This window comes from Oncorhynchus gorbuscha, linkage group LG22 (genome assembly GCF_021184085.1).
Source record: "Oncorhynchus gorbuscha isolate QuinsamMale2020 ecotype Even-year linkage group LG22, OgorEven_v1.0, whole genome shotgun sequence".
Classification (NCBI taxonomy): Eukaryota; Metazoa; Chordata; class Actinopteri; order Salmoniformes; family Salmonidae; genus Oncorhynchus; species Oncorhynchus gorbuscha.
In genome coordinates, this window is record NC_060194.1 from 12,631,548 (window position 1) to 12,651,719 (window position 20,172).

The 20,172-nt window shown below is 42.9% G+C and overlaps 1 protein-coding gene across 1 annotated transcript in view; it reads left to right on the forward strand.

Moving 5' to 3' along the window:
- The window catches only part of LOC124009967 (phospholipid phosphatase-related protein type 5-like), a 74,008-nt gene extending 63,218 nt beyond the window's left edge, over nt 1-10,790 (forward strand). The window contains exon 6 of the mRNA XM_046322235.1: nt 9,786-10,790. Within this exon, the coding sequence (XP_046178191.1) occupies nt 9,786-9,815 (30 nt within the window). The 3' untranslated portion in view covers nt 9,816-10,790. The remainder of the gene's footprint in view (nt 1-9,785) is intronic.
- The last annotated feature ends 9,382 nt before the right edge of the window (nt 10,791-20,172 follow it).

Here is a 20,172-nt window from a genome sequence, read left to right on the forward strand (position 1 = left end):
CAAACATAACGATGGTCATTATGGCCTAACAGTTCTATTTTTGTTTCATCAGACCAGAGAACCTTTCTTCAAAAAGTACAAAAAGTACAAACCGTAGTCTGTCTGTTTTTTATGGCTGTTTTGGAGCAGTGGCTTCTTCCTTTCTGAGGGGCCTTTCAGGTTATGTCGATATAGGACTCGATTCACTGTGGATATAGATACTTTTGTACCCGTTTCCTCCAGCATCTTCACAAGGTCCCTTGCTGTTGTTCTTGGATTGATTTGCACGTTTCACACCAAAGTACATTAATCTCTAGGAGACAGAATGTGTCTCCTTCCTGAGGGGTATGATGGCTGCGTGGTCCCATGGTGTTTATACTTGCGTACTATTGTTTGTACAGATGAACTTGGTATCTTCAGGCGTTTGGAAATTGCTCCCAATGATGAATCAGACTTGTGGAGGTCTACCATTTTTTTCTGAGGTCTTGTCTGATTTCTTTTAATTTTCCCATGGTGTCAAGCAAAGAGGCACTGAGTTTGAACGTAGGCCTTGAAATACATCCACAGGTACACCTCCAATTGACTCAAAGGATGTCAATCAGCTTATCAGAAGATTCTAACGCCATCACATCATTTTCTGGAATTTTCTGAGCTGTTAAAAGGCACAGTCAACTTAGTGTATGTAAACTTCTGATCCACTGGAATTGTGATACAGTGAATTATAAGTAAAGTAATCTGTCTGTAAACGATTGTTGGAAAAATTACTTGTGTTATGCACAAAGTATTGTTGAGTGGTTGAAAAACTTGTTTGTAAGCTGAATATAAGCTAAATAATCAAGTTGATGTCGCAGTCATATAGCATACATAAAGCTGAGTGACTCACTCATTCATAGCTTTGGATCAAAATAAATAAGTACCAACATTCTTTCTGATAGACTTTAATAAAGAAATGTTTTGGTTATCCTGACCTGGACACCATGTATTATATTATAATTGTCCATTATGGGCTATTAGCTTGAAAATAGACTCTTTCCAGTATTTTGATACTTTGTGCAAGGCATTAAAAACTTTGTGGATGGGGCCTCCCAAGTGGCGATGCGGTCTAAGACACTGCATCGCAGTGCAAACTGCGTTTCGAAAGATGCTTGTTCGATACCTGTCGCGACCGGGAGACCCATGAGGTGAAAAAAATCATTCTAAATAACAAACTGGCTTTATTTACAATTTAGTAAGAATATCTCACCCCATGTTCAAGAATGGCCTTTTTTCTCACTCACTTTAGGTTATTTACATTTACATTATTTTATCCAGAACTTACAAATTGGTGCATTCACCTTATGACATCCAGTGGGACAGTCACTTAACAATAGTGCATCTAAAACTTAGGGGGGGTGGGGTGAGAGGGATTCTTAACCATCCTAGGTATTCCTTAAAGAGGTGGGGTTTCAGGTGTCTCCGGAAGGTGGTGATTGATCCGATGTCCTTCGTGAGGGAGTTTGTTCCACCATTGGGGGCCAGGGCAGCGAACAGTTTTACTGGGCTGAGCGGGAGCTGTACTTCCTCAGTGGTAGGGAGGCGAGCAGGCCAGAGGTGGATGAACGCAGTGCCCTTGTTTGGGTGTAGGGCCTGATCAGAGCCTGGAGGTTTGTTCCCCTCTCCGTAGGCAAGCACCATGGTCTTGTAGCGGAAACTGGAAGCCAGTGGAGAGAACGGAGGAGCGGGGTTGAGAGAACTTGGGAAGGTTGAACACCAGACGGGCTGCGGCGTTCTGGATGAGTTGAAGGGGTTTAATGGCACAGGCAGGGAGCCCAGCCAACAGAGAGTTGCAGTAATCCAGACGGGAGATGACAAGTGCCTGGATTAGGACCTGCGCCGCTTCCTGTGTGAGGCAGGGTCGTACTCTGCGGATGTTGTAGAGCATGAACCTACAGGAACGGGCCACCGCCTTGATGTTAGTTGAGAACGACAGGGTGTTGTCCAGGATCACACCAAGGTTCTTGGCGCTCTGGGAGGAGGACACAGTGGAGTTGTCAACCGTGATGGCGAGATCATGGAACGGGCAGTCCTTCCCCGGGAGGAAAGCAGCTCCGTCTTGCCGAGGTTCAGCTTGAGGTGGTGATCCGTCATCCACACTGATATGTCTGCCAGACATGCAGAGATGCGATTCGCCACCTGGTCATCAGAAGGGGGAAAGGAGAAGATTAATTGTGTGTCGTCTGCATAGCAATGATAAGAGAGACCATGTGAGGTTATGACAGAGCCAAGTGACTTGGTGTATAGCGAGAATAGGAGAGGGCCAAGAACAGAGCCCTGGGGGACACCTTGAGAGCCGTGGTGAGGAGACAGATTCTCGCCACGCCACCTGGTAGGAGCGACCTGTCAGGTAGGACGCAATCCAAGCGTGGGCCGCGCCGGAGATGCCCAACTCGGAGAGGGTGGAGAGGAGGATCTGATGGTTCACAGTATCGAAGGCAGCCGATAGATCTAGAAGGATGAGAGCAGAGAGAGAGAGTTAGCTTTAGCAGTGCGGAGCGCCTCCGTGATACAGAGGAGAGCAGTCTCAGTTGAATGACTAGTCTTGAAACCTGACTGATTTTCAAGAAGGTCATTCAGAAGAGATAGCGGGAGAGCTGGCCAAGGACGGTTTCAAGAGTTTTGGAGAGAAAAGAAAGAAGGGATACTGGTCTGTAATTGTTGACATCGGAGGGATCGAGTGAGGTTTTTTTGCAACTCTCGCTCTCTTGTAGCCAACGGTCAGGGATGAGTTGATGAGCGAGGTGAGGTAAGGGAGAAGGTCTCCGGAAATGGTCTGGAGAAGAGAGGAGGGGATAGGGTCAAGCAGCTTCTAGAGGTTGTTGGGGGGGCCCGTCACAAGACGCGAGATTTCATCTTCAGAGCATAGGGTAGGGCTGAACCAGCGGTGTCGTTTGACTTAGGAGGATCGGATGTGTCGACCTTCTTTTCAAAATGGTTGACGAAGTCATCTGCAGAGAGGGAGGAGGGGGGGGAGGGGGGCGGAGGATTCAGGAGGGAGGAGAAGGTGGCAAAGAGCTTCCTAGGGTTAGAGGCAGAAGCTTGGAATTTAGCGTGGTAGAAAGTGGCTTTAGCAGCAGAGACAGAGGAGGAAAATGTAGAGAGGAGGGAGTGAAAGGATGCCAGGTCCGCAGGAGGCGAGTTTTCCTCCATTTTTGCCCGGAGCCCTGTTCTGTGAGCTCGCAATGGATAGGGGACATAGAGAGTCAAGGGATGCAGAGAGGGAGGAGAGGAGGGTTGAGGAGGCAGAATCAGGAGATAGGTGGGAGGATGATAGGCGAAGGTTGGGACGGCGCGATACCATCCGAGTAGGGGCAGTGTGGGAGCGAGAGGGAAAAGGATACAAGGCCAGACGTGGGGAGGTTAAAGTCGCCCAGAACTGTGGAAAGGAGCTTATCAAGGCATCAAGCTCATTGATGAACTCTCCGAGGGAACCTGGAGGGCGATAAATGATAAGGATGTTAAGCTTGAAAGGGCTAGTGACTGTGACAGCATGGAATTCAAAGGAGGCGATAGACAGATGGGTAAGGGGAGAAAGAGAGAATGACCACTTGGGAGAGATGAGGATCCCGGTGCCACCACCCCGCTGACCAGACGCTCTCGGGGTGTGCGAGAACACGTGGGCGGACGAAGAGATCTACAAAATATTGTTATTCTTTAAACAACAACAATTATCATTTATTATTATCATTCTTAATTCATTTAGAATGATATAAAAGCCCCATAGATCCGATTTGCTCTAAAGAAAAATACCCCTTAGATATTAATTTAGAATCCTCTAATCATCTAAATCTACATTTACATTACATTTAAGTCATTTAGCAGACGCTCTTATCCAGAGCGACTTACAAATTGGTGCATTCACCTTATGACATCCAGTGGGACAGTCACTTAACAATAGTGCATCTAAAACTTAGGGGGGGTGAGAGGGATTACTTATCCTATCCTAGGTATTCCTTAAAGAGGTGGGGTTTCAGGTGTCTCCGGAAGGTGGTGATTGACTCCGCTGTCCTGGCGTCGTGAGGGAGTTTGTTCCACCATTGGGGGGCCAGGGCAGCGAACAGTTTTGACTGGGCTGAGCGGGAGCTGTACTTCCTCAGTGGTAGGGAGGCGAGCAGGCCAGAGGTGGATGAACGCAGTGCCCTTGTTTGGGTGTAGGGCCTGATCAGAGCCTGGAGGTACTGAGGTGCCGTTCCCCTCACAGCTCCGTAGGCAAGCACCATGGTCTTGTAGCGGATGCGAGCTTCAACTGGAAGCCAGTGGAGAGAACAGAGGAGCGGGGTGACGTGAGAGAACTTGGGAAGGTTGAACACCAGACGGGCTGCGGCGTTCTGGATGAGTTGAAGGGGTTTAATGGCACAGGCAGGGAGCCCAGCCAACAGCGAGTTGCAGTAATCCAGACGGGAGATGACAAGTGCCTGGATTAGGACCTGCGCCGCTTCCTGTGTGAGGCAGGGTCGTACTCTGCGGATGTTGTAGAGCATGAACCTACAGGAACGGGCCACCGCCTTGATGTTGGTTGAGAACGACAGGGTGTTGTCCAGGATCACGCCAAGGTTCTTGGCGCTCTGGGAGGAGGACACAATGGAGTTGTCAACCGTGATGGCGAGATCATGGAACGGGCAGTCCTTCCCCGGGAGGAAGAGCAGCTCCGTCTTGCCGAGGTTCAGCTTGAGGTGGTGATCCGTCATCCACACTGATATGTCTGCCAGACATGCAGAGATGCGATTCGCCACCTGGTCATCAGAAGGGGGAAAGGAGAAGATTAATTGTGTGTCGTCTGCATAGCAATGATAAGAGAGACCATGTGAGGTTATGACAGAGCCAAGTGACTTGGTGTATAGCGAGAATAGGAGAGGGCCAAGAACAGAGCCCTGGGGGACACCAGTGGTGAGAACGCGTGGTGAGGAGACAGATTCTCGCCACGCCACCTGGTAGGAGCGACCTGTCAGGTAGGACGCAATCCAAGCGTGGGCCGCGCCGGAGATGCCCAACTCGGAGAGGGTGGAGAGGAGGATCTGATGGTTCACAGTATCGAAGGCAGCCGACAGATCTAGAAGGATGAGAGCAGAGGAGAGAGAGTTAGCTTTAGCAGTGCGGAGCGCCTCCGTGATACAGAGGAGAGCAGTCTCAGTTGAATGACTAGTCTTGAAACCTGACTGATTTGGATCAAGAAGGTCATTCAGAGAGAGATAGCGGGAGAGCTGGCCAAGGACGGCACGTTCAAGAGTTTTGGAGAGAAAAGAAAGAAGGGATACTGGTCTGTAATTGTTGACATCGGAGGGATCGAGTGTAGGTTTTTTCAGAAGGGGTGCAACTCTCGCTCTCTTGAAGACGGAAGGGACGTAGCCAGCGGTCAGGGATGAGTTGATGAGCGAGGTGAGGTAAGGGAGAAGGTCTCCGGAAATGGTCTGGAGAAGAGAGGAGGGGATAGGGTCAAGCTAATTATTGGCGGAGAGTCACGTCATTGAAAAAGTATTTTTCAATATACTGTAGGCCTACCGTCGGCGACATGAGTCTAGTGTTGAAAAGCATATTGAAGTTAGAAGCAATAGGATTTGAAGCAATAGCCTACCCGCTGTGGTCAGCTATTTAGCACTGTTGGGGACTGGTCTTGATAAATCAATGAGATTTGTATTTTCATTGAATTTCCATTTGGGTATTGGGTATTGGTTAGACTACAATTAGGATGTGGAAATGGTATGCTCTTAGTACTGTAGCCTACTCCCGACCGTCACGTAGTACAGTGCCATATTTTCGGATATATATATATATATATATATAAATATATATAAACACTGAGGGTTTCATTTTTCTTGGAATAGAAACACTATAATATTAATTAAATTAAGCTACATTTCTTAAAACCAATCCCATATACTATGTTCTGACAGAAAAAGGTTTTAAATTCTCTAGTACAGCCAATATTGAAGGCTATCAAATGTTTCTAAAGCATTTTTTTCTACCTTTATTGAACTAGGCAAGTCAGTTAAGAACAAATTCTTATTTCCAATGACAGCCTAGGAACTGCTTGTTCAGGGGCAGAAGGGCAGATTTGTACCTTGTCAGCTATGGGATTTGAACTTGCAACCTTCTGGTTACTTGTCCAACGCTCTAACCACTCGGCTAACCTGCCACCCCAAATATGCATACACACATATCCTCTGGTGGTCAAGCTAGCACTAACTAGCATTAATGGTAACTATGGCTGACAATTAAATAACTTGCACTTTGAATGCGCTGAGGGGCTTGTTAGGCTGTCTGTCCACACAGGAAGAAACACACTGAGGGGCTTGTTAGGCTGTCTGTCCACACACACACACACACACACACACACACACACACACACACACACACACACACACACACACACACACACACACACACACACACACACACACACACACACACACACACACACACACACACACACACACACACACACACACACACACACACACACACACACACACAATGTGGGCAAAGTAGCATGAGGCTAGCACACTGTACAGCTCCTGGTTTGCCTCTATAAGCATAATACAGTAGCATTGCTCCTGAAGATTAATGATGTAGCCTTTGCAGACCCTATAGCGAGGGGAATGCAAGGTCATGCATTACAGGGACATACAGTATGTCTCCGGCCCCCTTGGTAATTTTGATGAAGTGCCTTATGGAGACCCAGTGCTCCCCCTATTTGAAATCACAATGAGTCCTGGGGAAGTTACATTGGGCCATTCATCAACGCAAAGGAGGATGACCACATCTCATTAGACTGAGGTGTGTGAGGTGAATAAGAACAAGGAGATGTGGAGAGGTGTGTTTGTGTTTGAGGGAGAGGGAGATGAGGGAGATGAGCAAAGCATTAATGGCAATAATAGTCAAATATGTAGTAGTTGAGGTTTGAGGGACTATATGTACTTTAGAAATCCAAAAACACCCAGTGGAAACCTAAACTGCAGTATGGATTCACTCATTGCACAGTTTAATGTAGCAGCAGGGAGACTGTAGCTAAATGCATTTCCACACTAAATGCATTGCTACACACAACATCAACATGGCCATAGGCCATCTTCAAACTCAGTACAGAACGTGACCCAAATAAATCTGACACGTTAGGATGCGTTAGAAAACCTTTTGGATCCAGGCTCACTGCTCGCTTTGACTGCCTGGCTGCCTGCTTCAGTGTTCATAGATTTTAAGGGATGTAAATTAAACACGCATACACCATCCCATAATTAAGCCAGTAGTTAGTAGTGAAGGATATCATGCCTTGCTAAGTAAGAAAGAATGAAAAATAATATACAATTATTATTTTAAAGGGCATTTTCCCAATTGATACTATTGGTGTATATAGGATACATGAATTCATCTGAAAACAATAACTATAGTTTTGTCAAGTTGGTTCGGACATCTACTTTGTGCATGACACAAGTCATTTTTCCAACAGTTGTTTACAGATAGATTTATTTCACTTATAATTCACTGGATCACAATTCCAGTGGGTCAGAAGTTTAATTACACTATGTTGACCTTGCCTTTAAACAGCTTGGAAAATTCCAGAAAATTATGTGATGTCTTTAGAAGCTTCTGATAGGCTTATTGTCATCATTTGAGTCAATTATAGGTGTACCTGTGGATGTATTTCAAGGCCTACCTTCAAACTCAGTGCCTCTTTGCTTGACATCATGGGAAAATCAAAAGAAATCAGCCAAGACCGCAGAAAAATAATGGTAGACCTCCACAAGTCTGGTTCATCATTGGGAGCAATTTCCAAATGCCTGAAGGTACCACGTTCATCTGTACAAACAATAGTATGCAAGTATAAACACCACAGGACAACGCAGCCGTCATACCGCTCAGGAAGGAGACGTGTTCTGTCTCTTAGAGATTAATGTACTTTGGTGCGAAAAGTTCAAATCAATCCCAGAACAACAGCAAAGGACCTTATGAAAAACTGGAGGAAACAGGTACAAAATTATCTATATCCACACTAAAAATGAGTCCTATATCAACATAGCCTGAAAGGCCACTCGGCAAGGAAGAAGACACTGCTCCAAAACAGCCATTAAAAAAGCCAGACTACGGTTTGCAACTGCACATGGGGACAAAGATCATACTTTTTGGAGATAAGTCCTCTAGTCTAATGAAACAAAAATAGAACTGTTTGGCCATACTGACCATCGTTATGTTTGGAGGGAAAAGGGAGAGGCTTGCAGGCTGAAGAACACCCAACCATGAATCACGGGGTTGCAGCATCATGTTGTGGTGGTGCTTTGCTGCAGGAGGGACTGGTGCACTTCACAAAGTAGATGGCATCATGAGGCAGGAAAATTATGTTGATACATTGAAGCAACATCTCAAAACATCAGTCATTCGCTTGGTTGCAAATGGGTCTTCCAAATGGACATTGACCACAAGCATACTTGCAAAGTTGTGGCACAATGGCTTAAGGACAACAAAGTCAAGGTATAGGAGTGGCCATCACAAAGCCCTGATCTCAATCCTATAGACAATTTGTGGGTAGAATAGAAAAAGTGTGTGCAAGTAAGGAGGCCTACACACCTGACTCAGTTACACCAGCTCTGTCAGGAGGAATGGGCCAAAATTCACCCAACTTATTGTGGGAAGCTTGTGGAAGGCTACCGTAAACATTTGACCCAAGTTAAACAATTTAGAGGCAATGCTATCAAATACTAATTGAGTGTATGTTAACTTCTGACCCACTGGGAATGTGATGATAGAAATAAAAGCAGAAATAAATCATTCTCTCTACTATTATTCTGACATTTCATATTCATAAAATAAAGTGGTGATCCTAACTGACCTAAGATAGGGAATTTGTACAAAGATGAATTTTCAGGAATTGTGGAAAAACTGATTTGAAATGTAGTTGGCTAAGGTGTATGTAAACTTCCGATTTCAACCGTATATCTTAAGAATATCATGGAATATAATTGAACATTTTCATTTCTCTTAGAATAAAAACCTTAGTGTAACAACAGTTTTAGTAAGTAATACTGACGAGTAGGGTGTGTGCATGCAGGACAGAGGAATAACAATTCTTACACTATTGTTCTAAATTCAAATCACCTTCATCCTCATCATTCAGTTAATTGAAATTGCAAGTCGTGTAGTTAGAGACACATTAGCGCCTTGGGATCCAAAAGCATAATCAGTGCTCTAACTCCCCATTGCGCTGACCTGCAGAAATGAAGTAGTGACGCAGGGTACCGTACTAATCCACAAATTACCTCTATGTCCCACAGCATAATCTGAAATCTTTTAGTTGAGCAACCACTGTAGAGGCAACCCAAGAGCTGTACACTGTGCTAGCCTCATGCTACTTGGCCCACTTTGTGTGTGTTATTTGTGTCTGTGTGTGTGTTTACATTTTGTGTGTGTGCATGCGTGTGTGGACTGTCAGCCTAACAAGCCCCTCAGCGCAATCAAAGCAACTGACTCATTAGCTCGAGCTCGTTATATAATTAAAATACGGAAAGCAAGGGATGTTGGGGACCATGATGTCACAGGACTGATACTGTATCTTGACTGTGCTAATTTGTGTTTTTTCACAAATATCATGTTACCAAGTAATGTTGAATCTAAAGTAATCAGTTTACTTCATAAAAATGCTTCAGTACTTAATAGTTCCTTTATGGCGTTACTAATCTTGGGATGTATTGAATGCAGAGAACGTCTTGAATATTAAATATACTGAATCTTTGATGACAAATTTTTCTTCTGTTTCTTCTTTTGCTTCTTTTTTCCTTTAGAATTCTAATACTTTCGCCGAGGTCACATGACAATGAATGTGTCACCTGACACGCAGTTGGATGTGGTTGCTGCTCACTGCCATGGTCGCCAGAGGGCAACACAGATCCTGAAGATGAAAACTATGTATAACAGGGTTGTGGTCAGTTGCATTTAGTGAATTCTGGAAGTAAACTGAAATTGCAATTCAATAATTGAAAAAAGGCATCTGTTTTCAAGACTTCTCAATAAAAAAGTTGTTTTCCATGATTTTATTTTAAATTCAAATCACTTCAAGAATTGACTCAAATTGACCCCAACCTTGATCTATACAGTATGACCCGATTTCCAAATCAAACATCCTTTAGTTTTACTTTTTTTTTTGCTCTCCAATCAACATGTTCCCTCCCTCAGTTCTTCACCTGACGAATGGTGTTCATTGATCATTGATTTCCCAAAAAGTATTCCTTATTTGTATATACTATAAGTTACTATATCAAACACGTCTCATATATGTGTGTATATATATATATGTATTGTACGGCATTTTAATTTTATTTCCTTCAATGTCATTGATCATGAATCCTAGCCAACTGCGTAAACGTGTATAATGTGTTTTCTATCATGGCTATTTATTACTTTTTATGTGCTTGCTTGTGAAAGTGCAATCCAAGCTGTATCTTGTCAGAGCCAATATGTATGGGCTTACTTCTGTCTAGATTTTACCAACCAGACCTGAGAGAATGAAAGAGCCAAAGATCATTGCCATTTTATATAGGCTTTGGTAGTTTTTAGAGAAATCCATGAATGAATTGTGTCCCTCTTACGATTAGCTCGAAATACATGGGCATTTTGGTGTGCAACTATGCGACTGTGTGTGCATATGTGCATGGAGCCGTAAAAGTGTGTCCGTGTGTGTGTGCTTGACAAACCTTTGAACATAATTTTCCCTTGTGGATTGAAGGATGTTGCTTAGGGCTTGCCAGACAATCAACAACCATAATATGACCACGGTCAGGCAACAGAGCCAGTGCTGTTTATTCATTTCTCGGGTTTCATTCCTCCTATTTTATTGTGTTGCAAAAGCATGGATCTATACTGTTTGTTGATATGTCAGATACCTGTTAAGCACAATATGGAGTATTGTTTTAAACTCACAGGCCAGCAATGATATTCATAGTTGATGCACGACCAGACTTCAGTTTCGCAAATGCATTATGGGTAAAGTTGTTTTTATACCACCACAATTTGATGAAAACCCCTGTTATGTGTTAATCTCCAAGGTGACATTTTTACACTGTTGTACTATACGTGGCTGTACTGTTTACCGTGTACTGTCTGAATGGTATGTCGTACTGTATGACCCCTAACAGTCTCAGACCATCATCTGAAAATAGAGGGTTCTACTATTCATGTGCAGTTAGAAAAGGTTTCTATACATGTACAATGTGATGGCATGGTTTTTATACTTTTAACATCTCATTATTTACTTTGTCTTAGTTTTTATAGAAAATGTAGGGGGCATTTGAATGATTCTGGAGATGTTGTTCACTATCAACCATTTAGTTTAATATTTAAATATATGAATTATAATATATAAAATGTATAATAGTAAAGTTGGATTTGTGTATTGTTTTGATCTTATATATAGTTTCTGAGTGTTCGTTTTTTCGCTTGTACAGATTTCGTTACTTTTATAACTCTTTTGTTTTGATATTGTCCCATTATACCAGATATTTGTTTATTGATCTCATCACTATGAGTAACATTAACCCAGCAGCAGCTGCAGGACCTCTTACACTGTAGAAAATGAAAAAATAACTAAACTGTGAGAAAGTTGCGGTGTAAATGTATTTGAATAAAATCAAAATAAATAGGTTTGACCAAAGCATGTCTGTTTTGAAGTTTCATTTCAAAACCTGATACTATATATCCATTTTCAGAAATGTTTTTAAATTGACATGAATTAACAACACATCTTGTGAAAGAGATAGAGCTCAGTTCTTTTCATCTTAACATGACATGGGCTAGTGAAAAGACAGATATAATTTTGTTTCAAATATATTTCAAGGTCATTTTATTTTAGAGAGACAAATAACCATGCTTTGTGGCAAAATGCTGTATATCCACTTCAAACAACAAAACACCAATAGAAAAAGTATCATGACTGGGATTGAAACAGTTATATGTAAGAAAGTATCGATACCTAAATGAATAAATATTAAAATAATCAATCTTAACTAATAATCAATTCTTTCAACTTTATTGTGCAAAATAGCCTATATCACATTGCCAATTTATTGTATCCAGAGAGCAAACAGTGTATACAATGTGTTTTTTCTTTTTGAACATTTATGCAACTTTTGAAAAAAATTCAGCGGGTTTTACAGGTTTTATCATTAGGATAAATTAAGGAAAGCTTTTTGAGTTTCATTATACAGTGCCTTCAAAAAGTATTCACACCACTTGACTTTTTCCACATTATGTTGTGTTACAGCCTGAATTTAAAATGGATTAAATTGAGATTCTTTGTTTACTGGCCTACACATAATATCACATAATGTCAAAGTGGAATTATGTTTTTAGACATTTTTACGAATGAATACAACATTTAAAGCTGAAATGTCTCAATAAGTCAATATGTATTGAACCCTTTTATTGTGGCCTAAATAAGTTCAGGAGTAAAAATGTGCTTAACAAGTCACATAATAAGTTGCATGGAAATAAGTGTTTAACATGATTTTTGAATGACTACCTCATCTCTGTACCCCACACATACAATTAGCTTAGTCAAGCAATGAATTTCAAACTCAGATTTCCAATGCCTCGCAAAGAAGTGCACCTATTGGTAGATGGGTAAAACATAAAAAAAGAGACATTAAATATTCCTTTTAGAATGGTGAAGTTATTAATTATACTTTGGATGGTGTATCAATACACCCAGTCACTACAAAGATACAGGCATCATTCCCAACTCAGTTGCCAGAGAGGAAGGAAACCACTCTTATATTTTACCATGAGGCCAATGGTGACTTTAACAGTTACACAATTGAAGGGCATTGATAGAAAACTGAGGATTGTAGTTAGTCCACAATACTAACCTAAATGACAGAGTGAAAAGAAGGAAGCATGTACAGAATAAACATTTTCCAAAACATGTATCCTGTTTGCAATAAGGCACTACAGTAAACCTACAAAAAAATTGCCAAAGAAATGTACTTTATGTCCTGAATGGGGCAAATCAAACACAACACCACTGTTTAAGGGCACAGAGTGAGACCCAGATGCAGACACAGGGAGGCAGATGGTTCAAGTCTCTGATATTTATTAGTATCCAAGGGGCAGGCAAGAGAATGGTCGTGGACCGGCAAAAAGATCATAACTTGATCTTAAAAGAGTCTTGGAGGTACAGAGTGGCAGGCAGGCTCGAGGTCAGGGCAGGCAGAATGATCAGGCAGGCGGGTTCAGAGTCAGGGCAGGCAAGGGTCAAAACCGGGAGGACTAGAAAAAGAGAGATAAGAAAAAGCACGGGAAAACCACATTGGTTGACTTGACAAGACAAACGGTCACAGAGAGATAGGGAACACAGGGATAAATACGCCGGGGGAAAACAAGTGATACCTGGAGGGGTGGAGAAAATCACAAGAACAGGTGAAACAGATCAGGGCGTGACACACTGAGTACCACTCTTCATATTTTTAAACGTGGTGGTGGCGGCATCATGTTATGGGTTTGCTTGTCATCGGCAAGGACTATGGAGTTTTTTTAGGATAAAAAGAAACAGAAAGGAAAAGGAAAATTTGGTTCAGTCTGCTTTCCAACATACACTGGAAGACATTCACCTTTCAGCAGGACAATAACCTGAAACACAAGGCCAAATATACACTGGAGTTGCTTACCAAGACAACATGGAATGTTCCTGAATGGCCTAGTTACAGTTCTGACTTAAATCCATTCTAAAATATCAAATCAAATCAAATTTTATTTGTCACATACACATGGTTAGCAGATATTAATGCGAGTGTAGCGAAATGCTTGTGCTTCTAGTTCCGAAAATGCAGTAATAACCAACAAGTAACCTAACTAACAATTCCAAAACTACTACCTTATAGACACAGGTGTAAGGGGATAAAGAATATGTACATAAAGATATATGAATGAGTGATGGTACAGAGTGGCATAGGCAAGATACAGTAGATGGTATTGAGTACAGTATATACATATGAGATGAGTATGTAAACAAAGTGGCATAGTTAAAGTGGCTAGTGATACATGTATTGCAGTAGATGATATAGAGTACAGTATATACGTATACATATGAGATGAATAATGTAGGGTATGTAAACATTATATTAGGTGGGATTGTCTAAAGTGGCTAGTGATATATTTTACATAATTTCCCATCAATTCCCATTATTAAAGTGGCTGGAGTTGAGTCAGTGTGTTGGCAGCAGCCACTCAATGTTAGTGGTGGCTGTTTAACAGTCTGATGGCCTTGAGATAGAGGCTGTTTTTCAGTCTCTCGGTCCCAGCTTTGATGCACCTGTACTGACCTCGCCTTCAGGATGATAGCGGGGTGAACAGGCAGTGGCTCGGGTGGTTGTTGTCCTTGATGATCTTTATGGCCTTCCTGTGACATCGAGTGGTGTAGGTGTCCTGGAGGGCAGGTAGTTTGCCCCCGGTGATGCGTTGTGCAGACCTCACTACACTCTGGAGAGCCTTACGGTTGTGGGCGGAGCAGTTGCTGTACCAGGCGGTGATAAAGCCCGACAGGATGCTCTCGATTGTGCATCTGTAGAGGTTTGTGAGTGTTTTTGCACACAACATTTTTTTCCGGCTGACAAGTCGAAGTCTACACCCCTTCCTTGGTTATTGGTCAACAGTGCTAATCTTAGTAGGAGTGGGAACATGAAGTGTTTGTTGTCGACGACAACTGGTTTTCATGCACATTTTTTCACGAGAGGAATAATGCACAAAATATCTTAGCTAGATGTAAAATTGCGTAATTAAGACCTTGGCAAAAACATCTAAATGAATGATAGATTTCTTGATTTATCTTAGATTGATTTGGACTATTTTGAGGACGTGTTTCTGCTTATGTTGTTGCTACGGTGGCTCAAGACGGAGATGTTTTTTCTTGTTTTTCATGCAAAGGTCTTTAGTGAGGTCTTTAGTGAGTATGAGAGCTTATGCATGCATAACTTATGTATGCAGACTCCTTAAGCCAGGGGTTAACCTAAATTAAGATTGATTACATTCTACTGATACTGATTATGTTCCTAAGGGTGGAAAAATATTTTGAGAAACCTAACTTTTGACTGAACAGAAAAATATAATTGAAATGATTCACTAAATTACTCTCTTTTGCACCAATGGAAAAACACGTATGGAACGTTCCATCCATCTGGACAGTGGATATAACCAGCCATACATACATAGCCATAGAGTGGCTTGCGAAAGTATTCACCCCTCGTGGCATTTTTCCTATTTTGTTTTATTACAACCTGTAATTTAAATGTATTTTTATATGGATTTCATGTAATTGTCATACAAAGTAGTCCAAATTAGTGAAGTGAAATTTAAAAAATAACTTGTTTCAAAATATTTCAAAACGAAAAAGTGGTGCGTGCATATGCATTCACCTCTTTTGCTATAAAGCCCCTAAATAAGATCTGGTGCAACCAATTACTTTCAGAAGTCACATAATTAGTTAAAGTCCACCTGTGTGCAATCTAAGTTTCACATGATCTGTCACATAATCTCAGTATAAAGTTGTGGAGAAGTACAGATCAGGGTTGGGTTATAAAAACATTGGAGTATCTGTCCATAGGACCACTTTAAGCCATACACTCCACAGAGCTGGGGTTTACAGAAGAATGGCCAGAAAAAAGCCATTGCTTAAATAAAAAAATAAGCAAACACATTTGGTGATCACCAAAAGGCATGTGGGAGACTCCCCAAACATATGGAAGAAGGTACTCTGGTCAGATGAGAGTAAAATGTAGCTTTTTGGCAATCATAGAAAACGCTATGTCTGTCGCACACCCAACACCTCTCATCACCCCAAGAACACCAACCCACAGTGATGCATGGTGGTGGCAGCATCATGCTGTGGGGATATTTTTCACCGGCAGAGACTGGGAAACTGGTCAGAATTGAAAGAATGATGGATGGCGCTAAATACAGGGAAATTCTTGAGGGACACCTGTTTCATTCTTCAAGAGATTTGAGACTGGGACAGGGGTTCAGCTTCCAGCAGGACAATGACCCTAAGCGTACTGCTAAAGCAACACTCGAGTGGTTTAAGGGGAAACATGTAAATGTCTTGGAATGGCCTAGTCAAATCCCAGACCTCAATCCAATTGAGAACCTATGGCATGACTTAAAGATTGCTGTACACTAGCTGTTACGATTGCAGGTCCTGATTCTAATCTCTCAGAACCCGTTTTTCTGTGAACACTAGCGAGAATCCCACAACGTTAGGAACCACTCGTGTCCTTGGTTCTCCCATTTTGACGTCAATACTATTAATGATAATAATGTGATTCATAGATGCTACTGAATGCAAGTGCAATGAAAGCGACAATGGAAATGCAACAATTCCTCCAGCTAAGGCTTGAACCACAGTTTTCACCCTACCAACCGTGCCATTCAGCTCAAAGCAATGAGCTACAGATAAAGTTTCCTTCCCACTAAGGCTTCAATTTAATCCATCCCCTCAGCAACCGCGTTAGATTTTTCTCCAGTGAAAGTTTCAATTTAATTCTTCACTTTAGGAAATTTTGTGGACTCTTTAGAGATCCATCGCTCCATCATTATCATCAGATGGGCTTCACTTATGTTCTTCACCCTGTCTAGTGCATAGGAATGAACTAAACCAAACATTTGCTGTGTAAACAGTGAACCTCCCGTAAATGAGTTATTCATAAAAATCAATAAAGTTTCCTTAATGTGGAGTTTCCTCCGGTTCTCATGACCTTATTCTGCATTTCCATTTTCATTCCCCACACTACGCTTTACATCCAGCAGCATCCAGTCACACACAAAATGAGAATATACTTTCATACACTTCAATACAACTTTGCTCTACTGACGAACATCAGTAAGCTGACCAGACTATCATATCATATGGAGCAGTGCGTTCTTACTATACAGAGGCTTTGCTTTCAAATACTTTCTCTGAGCAGGCTTTGATGTCCTGATCTTTAACTTTATCTTGTCTTTAACTTTAACCCAAACACCAGATATGCTCAGGAGGGAGATGCTCCAGCTATTTAGGTCAGAGGAGTTGTGCTGTGATGTCCCTGCGGACCTGGCATCCTTTCACTCCCTCCTCTCTACATTTTCCTCCTCTGTCTCTGCTGCTAAAGCCACTTTCTACTACTCTAAATTCCAAGCATCTGCCTCTAACCCTAGGAAGCTCTTTGCCACCTTCTCCTCCCTCCTGAATCCTCCTCCCCCTCCCCCCTCCTCCCCTCTCTGCAGATGACTTCGTCAACCATTTTGAAAAGAAGGTCGACGACAACCTGCCCGCTTGACCCTATCCCCTCCTCTCTTCTCCAGACCATTTCCGGAGACCTTCTCCTTACCTCACCTCGCTCATCAACTCATCCCTGACCGCTGGCTACGTCCCTTCCGTCTTCAAGAGAGCGAGAGTTGCACCCCCTTCTGAAAAAACCTACACTCGATCCCTCCGATGTCAACAACTACAGACCAGTATCCCTTCTTTCTTTTCTCTCCAAAACTCTTGAACGTGCCGTCCTTGGCCAGCTCTCCCGCTATCTCTCTCAGAATGACCTTCTTGATCCAAATCAGTCAGGTTTCAAGACTAGTCATTCAACTGAGACTGCTCTTCTCTGTATCACGGAGGCGCTCCGCACTGCTAAAGCTAACTCTCTCCTCTGCTCTCATCCTTCTAGACCTATCGGCTGCCTTCGATACTGTGAACCATCAGATCCTCCTCTCCACCCTCTCCGAGTTGGGCATCTCCGGCGCGGCCCACGCTTGATTGCGTCCTACCTGACAGGTCGCTCCTACCAGGTGGCGTGGCGAGAATCTGTCTCCTCACCACGCGCTCTCACCACTGGTGTCCCCAGGGCTCTGTTCTAGGCCCTCTCCTATTCTCGCTATACACCAAGTCACTTGGCTCTGTCATAACCTCACATGGTCTCTCCTATCATTGCTATGCAGACGACACACAATTAATCTTCTCCTTTCCCCTTCTGATGACCAGGTGGCGATCGCATCTCTGCATGTCTGGCAGACATATCAGTGTGGATGACGGATCACCACCTCAAGCTGAACTCGGCAAGACGGAGCTGCTCTTCCTCCCGGGAAGGACTGCCCGTTCCATGATCTCGCCATCACGGTTGACAACTCCATTGTGTCCTCCTCCCAGAGCGCTAAGAACCTTGGCGTGATCCTGGACAACACCCTGTCGTTCTCAACTAACATCAAGGCGGTGGCCCGTTCCTGTAGGTTCATGCTCTACAACATCCGCAGAGTACGACCCTGCCTCACACAGGAAGCGGCGCAGGTCCTAATCCAGGCACTTGTCATCTCCCGTCTGGATTACTGCAACTCGCTGTTGGCTGGGCTCCCTGCCTGTGCCATTAAACCCTACAACTCATCCAGAACGCCGCAGCCCGTCTAGTGTTCAACCTTCCCAAGTTCTCTCACGTCACCCCGCTCCTCCGCTCTCTCCACTGGCTTCCAGTTGAAGCTCGCATCCGCTACAAGACCATGGTGCTTGCCTACGGAGCTGTGAGGGGAACGGCACCTCAGTACCTCCAGGCTCTGATCAGGCCCTACACCCAAACAAGGGCACTGCGTTCATCCACCTCTGGCCTGCTCGCCTCCCTACCACTGAGGAAGTACAGTTCCCGCTCAGCCCAGTCAAAACTGTTCGCTGCTCTGGCTCCCCAATGGTGGAACAAACTCCCTCACGACGCCAGGACAGCGGAGTCAATCACCACCTTCCGGAGACACCTGAAACCCCACCTCTTTAAGGAATACCTAGGATAGGATAAAGTAATCCTTCTCACCCCCCCCCCTTAAAATATTTAGATGCACTATTGTAAAGTGACTGTTCCACTGGATGTCATAAGGTGAATGCACCACTTGTTTTAATGACCCTGATCCTGTTTACAGAAGCAAATACTTTTTAGGTGAAGGTGAATGCTGTATATAAAAACTATTATTTTTTTTTAGATCTCAGCCTCTATTTTACGAAATTTACAATGTACAAAGATTTCGGATTGAGAAGGCCTTTATTTTTTTCCTACACCTTTCTGGAGTTGGAGTCAGCCGTGTCAGGAGTTACCGGATTGGAAAACCTGATGCACCGTGGGCGGTGGGGAAATCTACGTTGTTCTACACAACGTCTACTGGTCGTTGCACACCTGTGCTGAAATACGTCTAAAAACCGGCATTATGTATCGGTTACTGTGTCTGCTCTTTACTCAATGCCATCCTGGATTAAATAGGCTGAATGATCAATGATTGAGTGAATTATCCTCTCCTTATACCCTACAATTTTCAAACACTTTGACGAGACAATCATGTCACCAGGGAACTTGGTCTCTCTCTGCAATTGCATTTGTACCACTCTCTAACGCAACTGGACCTACACTTGATGGCATACTTCCAAAATCTCAAGCCATTGAATTACTTTTTTTCTGTTTTTTTTTTCTTTTCCAAAAATAGATTAGAATTAGAATTTGGGCCAAAATGACAAATGCAGACGTAATGGTTTTATCAGAAATTTGTCTAAAGAAATTTGTGTCAATTAACTTGATTAATAGATGTGTGCCCAAGGGTTCCATTTTAGCTCCTGTGTTGTTCTCATTTTTTATTAATGATTTGGGAAATGGGATGTAACCAGCAAAGTTACATCCATATGCAGATGATACAGTCATAAATGCATGTGCTCCTTCTCTGGTTACGGCTGTTGAAGTGCTCCAGACTGCTTTTCTGTCGCTGCAGGTCTCCCTTTTTGGTTTCAAACTGGTCTTGAAATTCATGACCTTTACCAGAGCTAGAACTCTACAAGAGAACGTTAGCATTGTCTCTTCTGGTGGCTTATCCATTGAAAAAGTGTCATCCTACAAATACTTAGGTATTTGGTTGTATGACAAGTTGTCCTTTAAAGTTTATGTGGATAATCTTGTGACAAAGCTTAAATTGAAATTGGGTTTTTATTTTCGAAATAAGGTTTGCTTCCCACTTATGGCTAGAAATAAGCTTGTTCAAGCCAGTTTTCTCTCTGTAATTGATTATGGTGACTTGTTGCATGCAACCTCCTCCATCTTACAGAGACTGGACTCTGTTTACCATGCAACCTCCTCTGTCTTACAGAGACTGGACTCTGTTTACCATGCAACCTCCTCCGTCTTACAGAGACTGGACTCT